This window comes from Syngnathus floridae, chromosome 22 (genome assembly GCF_059516105.1).
Source record: "Syngnathus floridae isolate MCC-2025c chromosome 22, RoL_Sflo_1.0, whole genome shotgun sequence".
Lineage (NCBI taxonomy): Eukaryota > Metazoa > Chordata > Actinopteri > Syngnathiformes > Syngnathidae > Syngnathus > Syngnathus floridae.
The window spans coordinates 6,723,608-6,735,789 of record NC_142434.1 but is presented as its reverse complement, the minus strand read 5'-3'; the positions used below and the strand labels follow the sequence as shown (position 1 = coordinate 6,735,789).

General features: G+C 41.9%; 2 protein-coding genes across 4 annotated transcripts; both read right to left on the bottom strand.

The window, feature by feature from the left end:
- Window positions 1-339: 339 nt before the first annotated feature.
- On the bottom strand, window positions 340-2,503 carry kera (keratocan). Of its 2 annotated transcripts, none has more exons than XM_088366819.1 (3): window positions 2,289-2,503; window positions 909-1,557; window positions 340-830 (listed from the first exon to the last, which is right to left on the bottom strand). In XM_088366819.1, the coding sequence occupies exons 1-3, from the start codon at window positions 2,367-2,369 to the stop codon at window positions 667-669; spliced, it is 894 nt and encodes a 297-aa protein (XP_088222945.1). In that variant the 5' UTR covers window positions 2,370-2,503; the 3' UTR covers window positions 340-666. The 2 variants fall into 2 exon arrangements, with proteins under 2 accessions (XP_088222945.1, XP_088222944.1); XM_088366818.1 differs by having other exon boundaries at window positions 909-1,783; window positions 2,289-2,451.
- A 2,325-nt stretch (window positions 2,504-4,828) lies between these two features.
- Window positions 4,829-12,061, bottom strand: lum (lumican). Of its 2 annotated transcripts, XM_088366417.1 has the most exons (4): window positions 11,775-11,914; window positions 7,535-7,622; window positions 6,087-6,962; window positions 4,829-6,000 (listed from the first exon to the last, which is right to left on the bottom strand). In XM_088366417.1, the coding sequence occupies exons 1-4, from the start codon at window positions 11,826-11,828 to the stop codon at window positions 5,846-5,848; spliced, it is 1,173 nt and encodes a 390-aa protein (XP_088222543.1). In that variant the 5' UTR covers window positions 11,829-11,914; the 3' UTR covers window positions 4,829-5,845. The 2 variants fall into 2 exon arrangements, with proteins under 2 accessions (XP_088222543.1, XP_088222545.1); XM_088366419.1 differs by lacking the exon at window positions 7,535-7,622 and having other exon boundaries at window positions 11,775-12,061.
- Window positions 12,062-12,182: the final 121 nt, after the last annotated feature.

Below are 12,182 nucleotides of genomic sequence, written 5' to 3'. Positions count from 1 at the left end.
ATCAGCCTAAAATATTTCACTTCCTGAAGGTGAAACTTGATGTTTCATCTTTGTGTATGTGTGTGTGTGCATACATGTACGATTCAGAGGCCTGTGCACACAATGGGACCTCTGTGAAGAGCCCCTGTTAGCACAGAGCTGAGAGGAAGTCCCCCCGCTTCTCGAGGAAGGCTCTCCTTTTTCAGGCCGACCTCAGATGTGCTCAAAGCTGATCTGAGTTCAGCCGCAAACAACGCAAGTGTACTTGGAGGAAAAAGATCTGATCTAGAATCAGAACGCAAGAGGCAACAAGAACTCTTGACCTGACACAGTCGGAATGAATCTGGGAAATACAGGACATCCGGCGTTGTTAGATTCTTTTATTAAAACAGAAAAATAAATCTTACACAGAGACCAGAATTCCAAAAGGAACAATGAATAGAAAATAAATTACTATTTCTCAACAACTAACAACTTCAAACAATAGAAAACAAACAAAAGTCAACAGATTTGGGTTTCAGTTCAAGGTCTTCTGATGTTATCATCTAAATTATCAGCAGATTTGAACATTGAAGGCACAACTCGTAGTACATTAAACTGAGTTGAATAAAATCCCTGAAAATGTAAATGAGAAAAGGAATCTTATCTCTTGCTACACATGTCCGACGTGCAGACATGTTTGCTTATTTAGATGACAATGGACCTAAGGAGACGGAAGCAGAGAATGACATCCCTGGGGATCGGCGGTTCGATATTGTTGCCATCCAGTCGGAGGTAGCGCAGTCGTGGCACGCTGTCATTAGCATCCACGGTATCAATGTCCATGGGGCAGACGTTGGAGCCACTCACGGCTGAAATGAAACAGGAAACAATTACAATCACTCATTATTTTTCACCAGTTAATACTAGTGTGTTCATGAGAAACCTACTTTTAATGTTGTTGTGGTCCAGGTAGAGCTGTTCAAGGCCTGGAGGGATCAGGGGAACCTCAGTGAGCAGGTTGTGCGACAGCTGCAGGTCCAAGATGCTGGAGATGTTGAACACGTTGTTAGGAACACCACTACTTCCAAGCTTGTTGTGGTTTAGCCTCAGGAAAGCCACCTTGGGCAAACCTTTGAAGTAGCCTGTGGGGATTTTGTCGATGTTGTTGCCATCAAGGAAGAGCTGAGTGGTGGTGGGCGGAAGGCCAAGAGGCATACTGCTCAACTGGTTCTTGGCAAGGTTGATCTGCACCAGGTTGTTGAGACCCTTCAGGCTGACCTCAGTCACGGCATCATCCATCAGCTTATTCCCCTGCAGGTCTAAGAGGGTCAGCTTATCCAAGCCAAAGAAGACCCCGTCAGGAATCTTGGAGATCCGATTGCGAGAAAGACTTAAGTGCTCCAGGCTGGCCGGAAGAGGAAACGGCACCCAGGATAAGAGATTGTCATCCATGTAGAGGTGTTCTAGGTGTGTCATTGCATCCAGGGTGTCTTTTTCCACTCCCTCACTGGTTATTTTGTTGCGACTCAGATTCACCCAACGCAGCTGGGTAGCGTTGCGAAGGGCGTTGGCCGTAACCTCTTCAATTTGATTATTCTGCAGGTAGAGGTACCAGGTGAATGGGGGGATTGGGGGGATTCTCGTCAGACCTTTATTGTCACAGTAGACTGCACGGGGGAAGTTGGAAGGGCAGCGGCATTCTCGAGGGCACGCTTGAATTTGGGCCATTTGTTCCTCATAAGGCATGTCCTGGCTCAGGACTGTCCCAAGTAGGCACATGGCACAGAGAAGCCTCAGAAATAGTTCCATTTTGAAGGACAGACTATGATGCAGAGACATAAAAAAACATTGACAAATATGATGAAGACTAGTGACTTATACTGCTGCTTGTCTACCACTAATGTCAATACCAAGACACATACTGGAGAGAAAGATTTTTCTGGGTCAGCCCTGAGTGGACATAGATCAGGGTCAACTTTAGTAAGACAGCTATAAAGGTCAGATTTAAGGATGCAGTTGATTCTTAGGTAAATTTCTACTTTGGGTTAAAAAAAATCAAGGTCAGCTTTTTCCGTATTTCTCTGAAGCGTCTACTTGAGTCCTTCCAGAGCTGGTTGGACATCTGGTTTGAATTCTTAATGCCCTCAACATTTTGTGCAGAACTAATTTTATCATGTATACTTTTTCCATAGTATACTTAAAAGCCAAAAGCGGTGTACTTGATGTGCTCTCCGTTCTTCAGCCATCAAAGTTTTGTCACTAAAATTTATTTCATACTGTTCTGCATAAAGTAAGGACACGGGACAAAAACTACTCAAGAAACCTACCTCAAGCTTTGTCAAACGACACGTCCACCCTGGAGTTGTCAAGATTTCTCCCAAGTGATCGAAGTAATGAAGCTGTAGCATGCCCTTCCTAGTATTTGTACAACTTTTTTTTTTTTCATTCAAACTATGCCAGCTTGTCACTCGAAGACTGACCAATGAGGACTCATGCGCTAAGCCTTAATAAGACTCGGGACATAGCCCATTTAGAAAGAGGTCACCGCACTGCTACCTGTTCTACCTTGTCTGCTTGCATCCTCTTGCTTAATTCCACTGTGCTGCACTTGATCTCTTTTGAACTAACAAATCCCTCAGGGTCAGTGCCAACCTTTGCGTTAATTCTGTGCTGCCAACATCTGCGGTGTATCCAGGATTGTCTTCTCTTTGACATGCAGACAACAATTTGGATTTTTGTCTTTGCAATTCTGCAAGGAAATTTACACACAGCACCAGGAAGCTCTTTTACCTGTCATTTGAAGACATGGGCCCCATTGGCGTGATGTCATCTTTGATCTGAGGGGATTTAATTTAAAGCAGGCTCGTTAGGTCAATTACTTCCTAAACAAGCCCTCCTTTCCAGCGATGACGGCAGAGTCCGCAACAGGATAATCCCTAGCGACTTGTGTGAGGGCATAGGCGACAGACCACACTACAGCTTCTAAGCACGTTTGCACGCTTGTGAATCCCAACATTAGTACGTCAAATGGATTCAGACATTCGGCCTAGACATGCCCTAAGACTTAGCCAAAGGCACTTCTAACAGGATGTAATCAATCTCTAATCTTACATTCACCAGAACTCCAGGTTCAAATGTCCCATTTAAGACTTTTAGAAACATAAATGTTCAGAAACCCAAATTGTTGGCATTACCTCCTCTCCCTGTACGAAGGCAAAGTCTGATCAGTAAACAGTTCCTGTAAAGTCTACAGTTAGCAGCTACATTGATTTTTCATTGGTGATTTGGATTCCCCAATAAGCTTACCGTGTTGAGGATGATTCTGCGACAATTGGGATATCCTTGGTCCAGCACTTGGTCCAGGAAACCTCATATTGTTTTTGGTGTGAAGGAGGATACACATCTGGTCTTCATCCTACCCTACGTGGTTTTGCTTTTTACCTGTCAATGTGTATTATTAATGTTCACCACTCAAGGGCCTCAAAACTGGCTTAGGTGAGTTGATAGAAGAACCCAAACCCCTTGTTTGATTTTTTTTAATTTTTTATTTTTTTATGCATGGTTCGAGTCTAACACAGCTGGGAATATTTGGGATTTAGAAAGAGATTCAATTTTAAAATTTCTGGAACCAGCAGAAGGATCAATGCTTCATAAAGTAAAACATTGTCTAGAAGTAGAATGTCAATGAGGGAGCGGAGAATTGATATATTCTCTTCTTGAAAACACACGAGCAAATGTGCTAATACCGAATTATCCTAGTTTTGAGTGACTTAAAGAAACACCAGTTCAGAAGCCATTTCAGTAATAGCTAACACATGTACAAGCTTAACATAATATCTGCTATAATAACAGATTTCTGGTAGAAGACCCTAATGCACTTCTGCTGTAGCTCAGACAAAAACATTCTATGTAAGAGGAGACTGGGTCATAAGTTGATGGTGTAAAATGATCTTTTTAATGCTTTCTGCTTTGTGTCCGCCTGTTATAAGTTTCCCCTAATCTTTTATGCCCAGCTGTCTCTTGTTTTCAGTCAGAATCTATGAAGCCTTTGTCTTCAAAATCTTTTATTGTCATGTTGCTGTTTTTTGTGATGAAAGTCTCCTCTGATTATATCTTGTCAAAATGGTGAAGCATATTGCAAAATGGAACAGAAACCACAAAAATATCTTCCTTCTTTTGCTTCCCCCCTCAAGTACACCACTTAACATTCTCAACATTGTCCATGCACCGCAATGTGAAAAAGCACAAAACCCAAAACTCCTTACCAAAAGAGCATTGGACAATGTGTTCTTGGATGTAATATGTAAAACTATAGCTGCCAGTGTTCTGTATGTGTCTGTATGCATGTGTTTTGTACACACAAGCCAAGAGCTCTGAAAGACATTTGGCGGGCCGACCTCAAGTAGTGTCAACGAGTACACAACAGACAAGGCTAAGAGCCAAACATACAGATTGCCATGTACCCGAGCCAGTTCGCCTAGCTAGTTCCGTTTGCACTCTATTGTCCACATAAAAATTGATACATGCCCACAAAACTCTATTTGAGTCACAATTACCTCTTATAACTATCAAAATTGGCTAGCTGGCTAGCCAACTAGTGAGAGCTTTGATACTGATGGTAGCGGCTAGCCATGTTAGTAAGCACAATACTTTTTTTTAAATAAACTATATTTCTGTCGGCACCCATTCAAATAATTCTACAAATTCATACATGCTCCCAGCAAGCTATGTTAACATAAAGCTAACACTGAACACAATTTTAACTTAAAGAAATTCCACAAACGACTTTACTTAACTCTGAGATGGATTTTCTGACGTGTTTCAATGCGACCACACTTTATATCAAAAAGCTCCATTCATACTAATGTATTGGGAAAATGATTTATTCGAACTGAGTTCCTCACAGTGAATTCATGAGCATTGCCCGTTCCAAAGTGGCTCCAAAACAAAGAAATGGAAATGAACCAGACAAGATATGCTTTGTGACAATGTCAGGTTAAGCCATTATAGACAACTTCCAGAACTGCAAAAGCTGTAGTTTATTATCAAACCAATGATACCATTTGAATTCATGCATGAAATGGAAAGAATACAAATCAGCAATGTGCATGACAAACAAATATGTGACGACTTAGCTTCATTGATTGATTGATTGATTGATTGATTGATTGATTGATAGAACCTTATGTATCCCACAGTGGGGAAATTTTCTTGTCACAGCAGCGTACAAGAGCATGAGCTTTTGTTTGATTTTTCAAAAGTGAAGAAAGTACATTTAAATTTTATTCATGATTACGCTGAATACGCAGACTTTTTTTGCTGGCCCCTTGCACGGCAACGGCTTTATTAAAGACGATACTATACATGCTAAACACGGAACATACAATACAAAGACAAAGTGAAGCTACTATAGAGACTTTGGAGATGCTAACGTCATTGTTTACTCCGTATTGTCTCCGTTTGACAAGCTAATGTGTCCAATGGGAATGTTTGACGTGTTGTTTTTTTTTGTTTTTTTTAAATCAGTTATATGTGAGCAAGTTGGTGACTCGCTTCATCATTTAGATCTACAACAATGTGCATTCAAGACATTTGATGGTTAGCAATCATAGCTACATCACCTCTTTTTGTCGTTACAAAGCTTTATTTCTATTAATTTTTTTTAGGCTTATTTTCCAATGAGTTTTTTTTGTATCTACATATACTTGGTATGGCAACTTTAACATGCCCTGCCATTATATACTGTCATAATTGTTTTTAGATTTTCATTAAGAATTATACTGCTACTTTTTTTCCTTGTCATTGATTGTGTGATTGTTGAGGATTATTTCAACTAACGTTGAGTACATTCATAAATGATGGAGGGCAAATGGAAGTGAGTTTCTTATTCAAACAGGATCTCGGAGGCCACGCGCAAGCAGTTGGAGGTTTCAGGGGGCATGCTGTGGGCTGTGATGTTGTTGGCATCCAGGCGCAGATGGTTCAAGTGGGAATAATTGATGGTGGTCACGTATTTGCAGAAACTTGACAAATCAAACTCTGTGAGAAAAGGAGAGGATTTGGTTAAAAATTGTGATGTTAACACAATAGATTTGAAGGAAGACAATGAGCCAGTGCCTACTCACTGTTGATCTCATTAGCTTGGAGGTACAGTTGCTCCAGCTGTTCGTTGATATCAGGAATGCTCTGGAGCTTGTTGAAAGACAGGTCCAGCTCCAACAGTGATGTTACGTTGAACACACCCTCTGGGATTCCGGAGTCAACCAGCTTGTTGTGAGACACCCTCAGGGAACGCAGACCCGGCACCTTACCCAGGTAGCCTGAGCTAATGCTGTCAATATCGTTGTAGTCAGCATATAGGATCTCCAGTGAGGCTGGCATACCAGCGGGCAGCTTCTTCAACTTGTTGTGGCTCACGTCAAGGGACAGCAGTCCCTTGGACCCTTTGAACGCGCCGGCGATGGCATCAGAGGTGAGCTCATTGTGTTGTACGTTGACAGAGGTCAGATTTTCCTTGTCATTCAGGAGACCAGAAGGGAACTTGTTCAATTTGTTGTGCGTAAACTTGAGCTCTTCGAGAGCCTTGGAAGGAGGGATCACTGGCTCAGTGAGAAGGTTGTGGCTGAATAAGAGTTTCTCCAGGGCGGTCAGTTTGTCGATGGTACCTGCTGCAATCTTCCCGTTGGTGATCTGGTTGTTATCGAGGACCAGCCATCGCAGTTCGGAGGTGACATTATCAAACACGCCAGACTTTATTTCTTCGATCTCGTTATTCTGGAGGTACAGGTACTTGATTCCTGAAGGCACCATCGGCACAGCTTTGAGCTTGCGGCTGTCACAATACATGGCGGTCGGGAAATTGACGGGACATTCGCACTCGCGGTCGCAGTTTGAGGTTGAGGGTCCTAAGAAGTTGGGTGACACATAGTCGTCGTCATACTGGCCTAGTGCCAGGCACACAAGCGCTGCCAACAGGTGTACATGGAGAAGAAACATGGCTTCTGCAAAAACAATGAGAAGCAGAGAAGATGTGAGGTGAAGATCAACAGAGCTTCAAGCACCAAAATAAAAAAATCAACCAAGGAGACTGATTCAACAGCACTGCCACACCCACTCCCCTGAAGTGTTATATAATCATTGAAGAGTTCAAGACTGGGAAACCCAAAGGAGCAATTTAAACCCTCGACAACGAATCATCTATCACCTTCACAGATTCCTGTGCCTACAGAGATAACGGCAGATGTAATGCAATACAGATGTCCCAAAAATCCACGAAGGTGCCTGAGTGCTAAGTGCCTAGGGTCGTCATTTAGCACTTAGTCCTACCATTAATGGCAGTTCTGCAGAGGATGGACAAGCACAATAATTTCAAACTTGGCCCAAAACCATTGCATTTCCAAAATTATCTCCATAAATGCAACAAGCTCAACCCTCGAGAATTCCTTGCTACCCTTTTGTTCCATGCATTATCTTAATCGCTACACCAGTCCAGAGGAATTCAAAAGCTCACATCCGCAAAACAATCAAATGGGCAATCGATCAGTCACTCTGTCCCTGCAACATACTTGCTTACCTGCGCTCCTCTCACGGCGTACTGTCTGTGTTGGGTTAGAGGGCCAATGGTGGTAGAACACTTTGGTGTTCAAAAAAAGTAGACGTCTCTGGAGAAAAACACAGGAGAGAAAGACAGAGGGGGAGGAGAGAGAGCGAGAAAGACAGAGGGGGGAGATGGAGAGACATAAGGGAAAAAGGAGGAGGAGAGGAGGATGGCGGCTGGGAAATGGGAGGAGGAGAAGGGTTTTTTTTTGGGGGGGGGGTATGGCAGTGATTGAGGAATTTTCCTGCAAATTCAGGCTGTAGGAAACCAAAAATGTCATAAGGATGGATGCAAGTGTCCAAAACCAACAACAGGTGCAACCAGATCGATGGGTGTCATCTTTTTTGGAAGCATCTTGGTGATCACTTCGGTAAATGTGGTTGTGTGCCAAGTAGATTTAGGAAAAATCTGAATACCCAGAGTCTTATGAGTAGGAATAAATTCTCAGTTTTGGAAAGCCTGACAAAACGCTGCCACGAGACGGCCGGAAAAATCTTACATAAGATAGAAACTGCAATACCAAGTACTTTTAGAAGGGAACTAGAAGCAGATCGCATCCATCTCATGTTTCTTTTAATGTTTTTATACAAACACTGCATTTTTTCCTCTCAGCACATTTGGATTTGGAAGGCCAGCAATTGTCCGACTAGACCACAGGTGTCAAACTAAAGGCCCAGGGGCCAGATATGGCCTGCCACATCATTTTACGTGGCCCACGAAGACAAATTGTGCATCAAATTCGTGTGTCATTACTGGAATTGCAAATTGTGTTCACGTTTAAAAATATCTTTTTTTTTTTTTATTTTTGACCAGTTTTTACTAGTCTGATTTGAAAACGAGTTATTTGTCAGTTTGTTTTGTAGCTTATACTGTATATAGTATGAGGGGCTCATACATTTATTTGGGTTGACAGTTATAATGGCCCTCCAAAAGAAACTATGACTACAATGCGGCCTGCGAAAAAAACGAGTTTGACACCCCTGGTCTAGTCCATGGGTGTCAAACAAACAGACGAGTAAAAACTGGTCAAATTTATTAAAAGTGAAGACAATTCTAATAATGACACAAATTTGATGCACAATTTGTCTTTGCAGGCCACATAAAATGATGTGACGGGCCGTATCTGGCCCCCGGGCCTTGAGTTTGTCACCTATGGACTAGACCCTCCCAATGGTTCTCTATTGAGAACGGAATCTGGGGGGCTTTACCTTCTAGGGGGAAAACTTTGGGGCACAGGAGGGAAGATGAGCCAAAGGCCTCCCCCATTTATTGGAGGACGTTCATCACCCTGTCAAAACACGGCAGGATGTCATAGCGGCTGCTTTTGATTGGTCGCACTCTGCTCTGTTGCTCCACCAGACGGAGAATCCAGTGTCCTGTCAGAGAGACTGATTACACACATGTTCTAAGCATTACCTCTACCAGTGAGATTAGGTTTCACCGCCATTTGGTAGACTTTGTGGACTTCGCATTGTACAGGTTGATGCACTTTAGGATTCTTTTGCCTTGGATGAGGTTTGTGTTCTACCAACTAGTTGGAGATATAGGTTTTCATAACAACTAACTCAACTTGAGGAGTCTAATTTGTTCATATGCTTGGAAATATACAAAAAAAAAGGTTCAGGTATTTGGTACCAGCTGATGTGATTTGTCCCTTATGGTCAAAAACATTTTCAGTCCTTTTGAAAACCTTTAGCATATGAACAAATGTTCTTTCTTCATAGACTGTCAAAAGGTTGCATTTTTAGCTAATAGTGTTGCACTAATGGAGATGGATTTGTGTGAATAGCTACACAATTTATTTTGTATTGCATTGGCTGTTAGTCATTGGATATTTTCTGTGGTTAGCATTAGTGCAACACAATTGGCTAAAAATGCAACCTTTTGACAGTCTATGAAGAAAGAACATTTGTTCATGTGCTAAAGGTTTTCAAAAGGACTGAAAATGTTTTTGACCATAAGGGACAAATCACATCAGCTGGTACCAAATACCTGAACCTTTTTTTGGGATATTACCAAGGAAAAGTCATGAGTTGTTTTTGAAACACCTTTTGAAACAATAACATCTTTGATTGAAACAATAACATCACTTTTGTTTTAACTAAAATCATGAGTGCATTCATGAGGCAGACAAAGTGGAGAAAAAAGCTAATGGGCTAATGCAGGGGTGTCAAACTAATTTTTTTCGCGGGCCGCATTGTAGTCATAGCTTCTTTCGGAGGGCCATTATGACTGTCAAACCAAATAAATGTATGAGCACCTCATATTATATACAGTAAAAGCTACAAAACAAACTGACAAATAACTCGTTTTCAAATCAGACGAGGATAAACTGGTTAAATATTTAAAAATATATATTATTAATAGAGCAATTCTAGTAATGACACACGAATTTGATGCACAATTTGTCTTCGCGGGCCACATAAAATGATGTGGCGGGCCGTATCTGGCCCCCGGGCCTTGAGTTTGACACCCGTGGGCTAATGGATTGCAAACTGAAGTAACAATCCTGGGCAGACACTTCATTGAGAAAACTGTCTGATTTTCCTTGGAAATATACAAAAAAAAAAGGTTCAGGTATTTGGTACCAGCTGATGTGATTTGTCCCTTATGGTCAAAAACATTTTCAGTCCTTTTGAAAACCTTTAGCATATGAACAAATGTTCTTTCTTCATAGACTGTCAAAAGGTTGCATTTTTAGCTAATAGTGTTGCACTAATGCTAACCACAGAAAATATCCAATGCCTAACAGCCAATGCAATACAAAATAAATTGTGTAGCTATTCACACAAATCCATCTCCATTATTAATCTGATTATTTCATTTCTGTGTGTGCGTTAGACCTAGCAATAATAAAAATTGTTTTATGTAAATTTGTTTTATTGTTGTTGCACTGGGAAAAGAATGCTTCCCAGACCTACCGACACGCTCACCGAGTGAATAAGTGCAGAGAAACGCTCCAATGCAACGCACATTGTTGGGAATTATGTCAAATATTATCAATAGATTCTATGAAAATGTGGAAGATCTTTGGTGTTGTGACAGTTCGAGTCATGAGTTGTTTTTGAAACACCTTTTGAAACAATAACATCTTTGATGGAAACAATAACATCACTTTTGTTTTAGCTAAAATCATGAGTGCATTTGTGTAAACCCCACCCGTTAATTCTCTGTGTGTGTCTGCTTTTGCCCTTTTGCAAAAGTCGTTGACCAATGAAGACAACTCTCTGCCTCTGATGAAATTCTTTGTGTAAATGTTAGTGAACCCAACACACATGCTCCGATGGGGCTGTTCACAGAGCCAGGCACACGCAGTATTAGCAAACACGGATATTCTGGGACGCCTTGGCACTGACACACTGAGTCCTCTAATAAACTCTCAGACAAGCAGTCAGACGCCACCTTCTGTCCCTGCCGTGCGGCCATGTGGTCACTCACTGCAAGCCCTCGTGGTGCCACATGTGCTGCACAAGCCCAGAAGAGAACCTCCACTCGTGATAAGATTATTATTGGAGGGGTTGGTTTAGATCATTCTAATGGGATTTGGTGTCAGATTAAAGATTTTAACAATCGACGCCATGAATCAGTGACACATCTGCTGGAGTTCAGGGTACGTTTGAAACTGGCTGCGAGGATCGATTCAGCGTGTGACCAAAGCAAATGGAAAAATTATTACCCCCCTCCCCACCCGCCTTTAGTCGACATGACACGTGAATGAAACTGACGTTGGAGCCACCCGCTGAATTATGGGTAATGAGCCATGGGGAGGCAATTAGGCTTACAGGACTTGACGACAGACAAATTGAGTGTGTGTTTTTGTGTAGGTGTTTGTGTGCGAGTCAGAGAATAGCAGCAATGTTCCTCACTTCCACATGGGGGCAACAGACTGATGCGTGAGGAAACCTAGTCCACACCAAAATATTCACCATCACCAACATCTTCTGTGGTTTCTGTTTCAGGCTTCATTGAGTAAATATGTCAATACTCATTACTTATTTTTCAGTGATACAGAAAATGTGCGTCACACAATGAGAATATTTGTTTGGTATCAACAAAAAGGCCAAATGAGTCAATAGTGACAGATGCCATCTGGTGGCTGAGATTCACTTGGGGGGTATGTGGACTATCCTTTCTGGTTTGGTTTGTTGTAAACCATTTCGAGCTAGTTTGATTCCACGCGTTGACATGGAAACCAACATAACGACAATGTAAATACCTGAAATGGACTCCGCTCCTCCTGGCAACCCTTGCACCTTGTCATCGTCACCATCAGAAAGCACTTCTTGGTTTTCTACCATCTCTAGATGGAGCCACCATTCCAGGCTTGGTCCTCATGTTGAAGTCCTGGAAAAGGTACATTTGATCCTAGCAGCCCGTTTTTCAGGGCTACTGTTTTCACAGATGTTGCAACAGAAGATCGATGTCGATTTTCAACCGCAAAGGGCTTATTTGAAGCTAAACGCTTTGTCTCACCCACTGTGTCCCGCTCCATTTCATTAACGTAAATATTCCCACAGTCTCTCGAGAGCTCTAAATCACAGAGGCCAAATGTGCTCTTTGTGTCAATATTTTTTTGTCTCGGACCATAAAAGTGGTCACGTAAAGTTAGGCGCTGCAAAGGTGG

Excerpts from the sequence above, each read along its gene's own strand:
- lum (XM_088366417.1), bottom strand. The coding sequence starts at position 11,828 with ATGGTGACGATGACAAGGTGCAAGGGTTGCCAGGAGGAGCGGAGTCCA. Across the intron at positions 6,963-7,534 it reads ACGCCGTGAGAGGAGCGCAG|AAGCCATGTTTCTTCTCCAT; the intron begins GTAAGCAAGTAT and ends TTGTTTTTGCAG. Across the intron at positions 6,001-6,086 it reads CCAAGCTAATGAGATCAACA|AGTTTGATTTGTCAAGTTTC; the intron begins GTGAGTAGGCAC and ends CTTTTCTCACAG.
- kera (XM_088366818.1), bottom strand. The coding sequence starts at position 1,770 with ATGGAACTATTTCTGAGGCTTCTCTGTGCCATGTGCCTACTTGGGACA. Across the intron at positions 831-908 it reads GGACCACAACAACATTAAAA|CCGTGAGTGGCTCCAACGTC; the intron begins GTAGGTTTCTCA and ends GTTTCATTTCAG.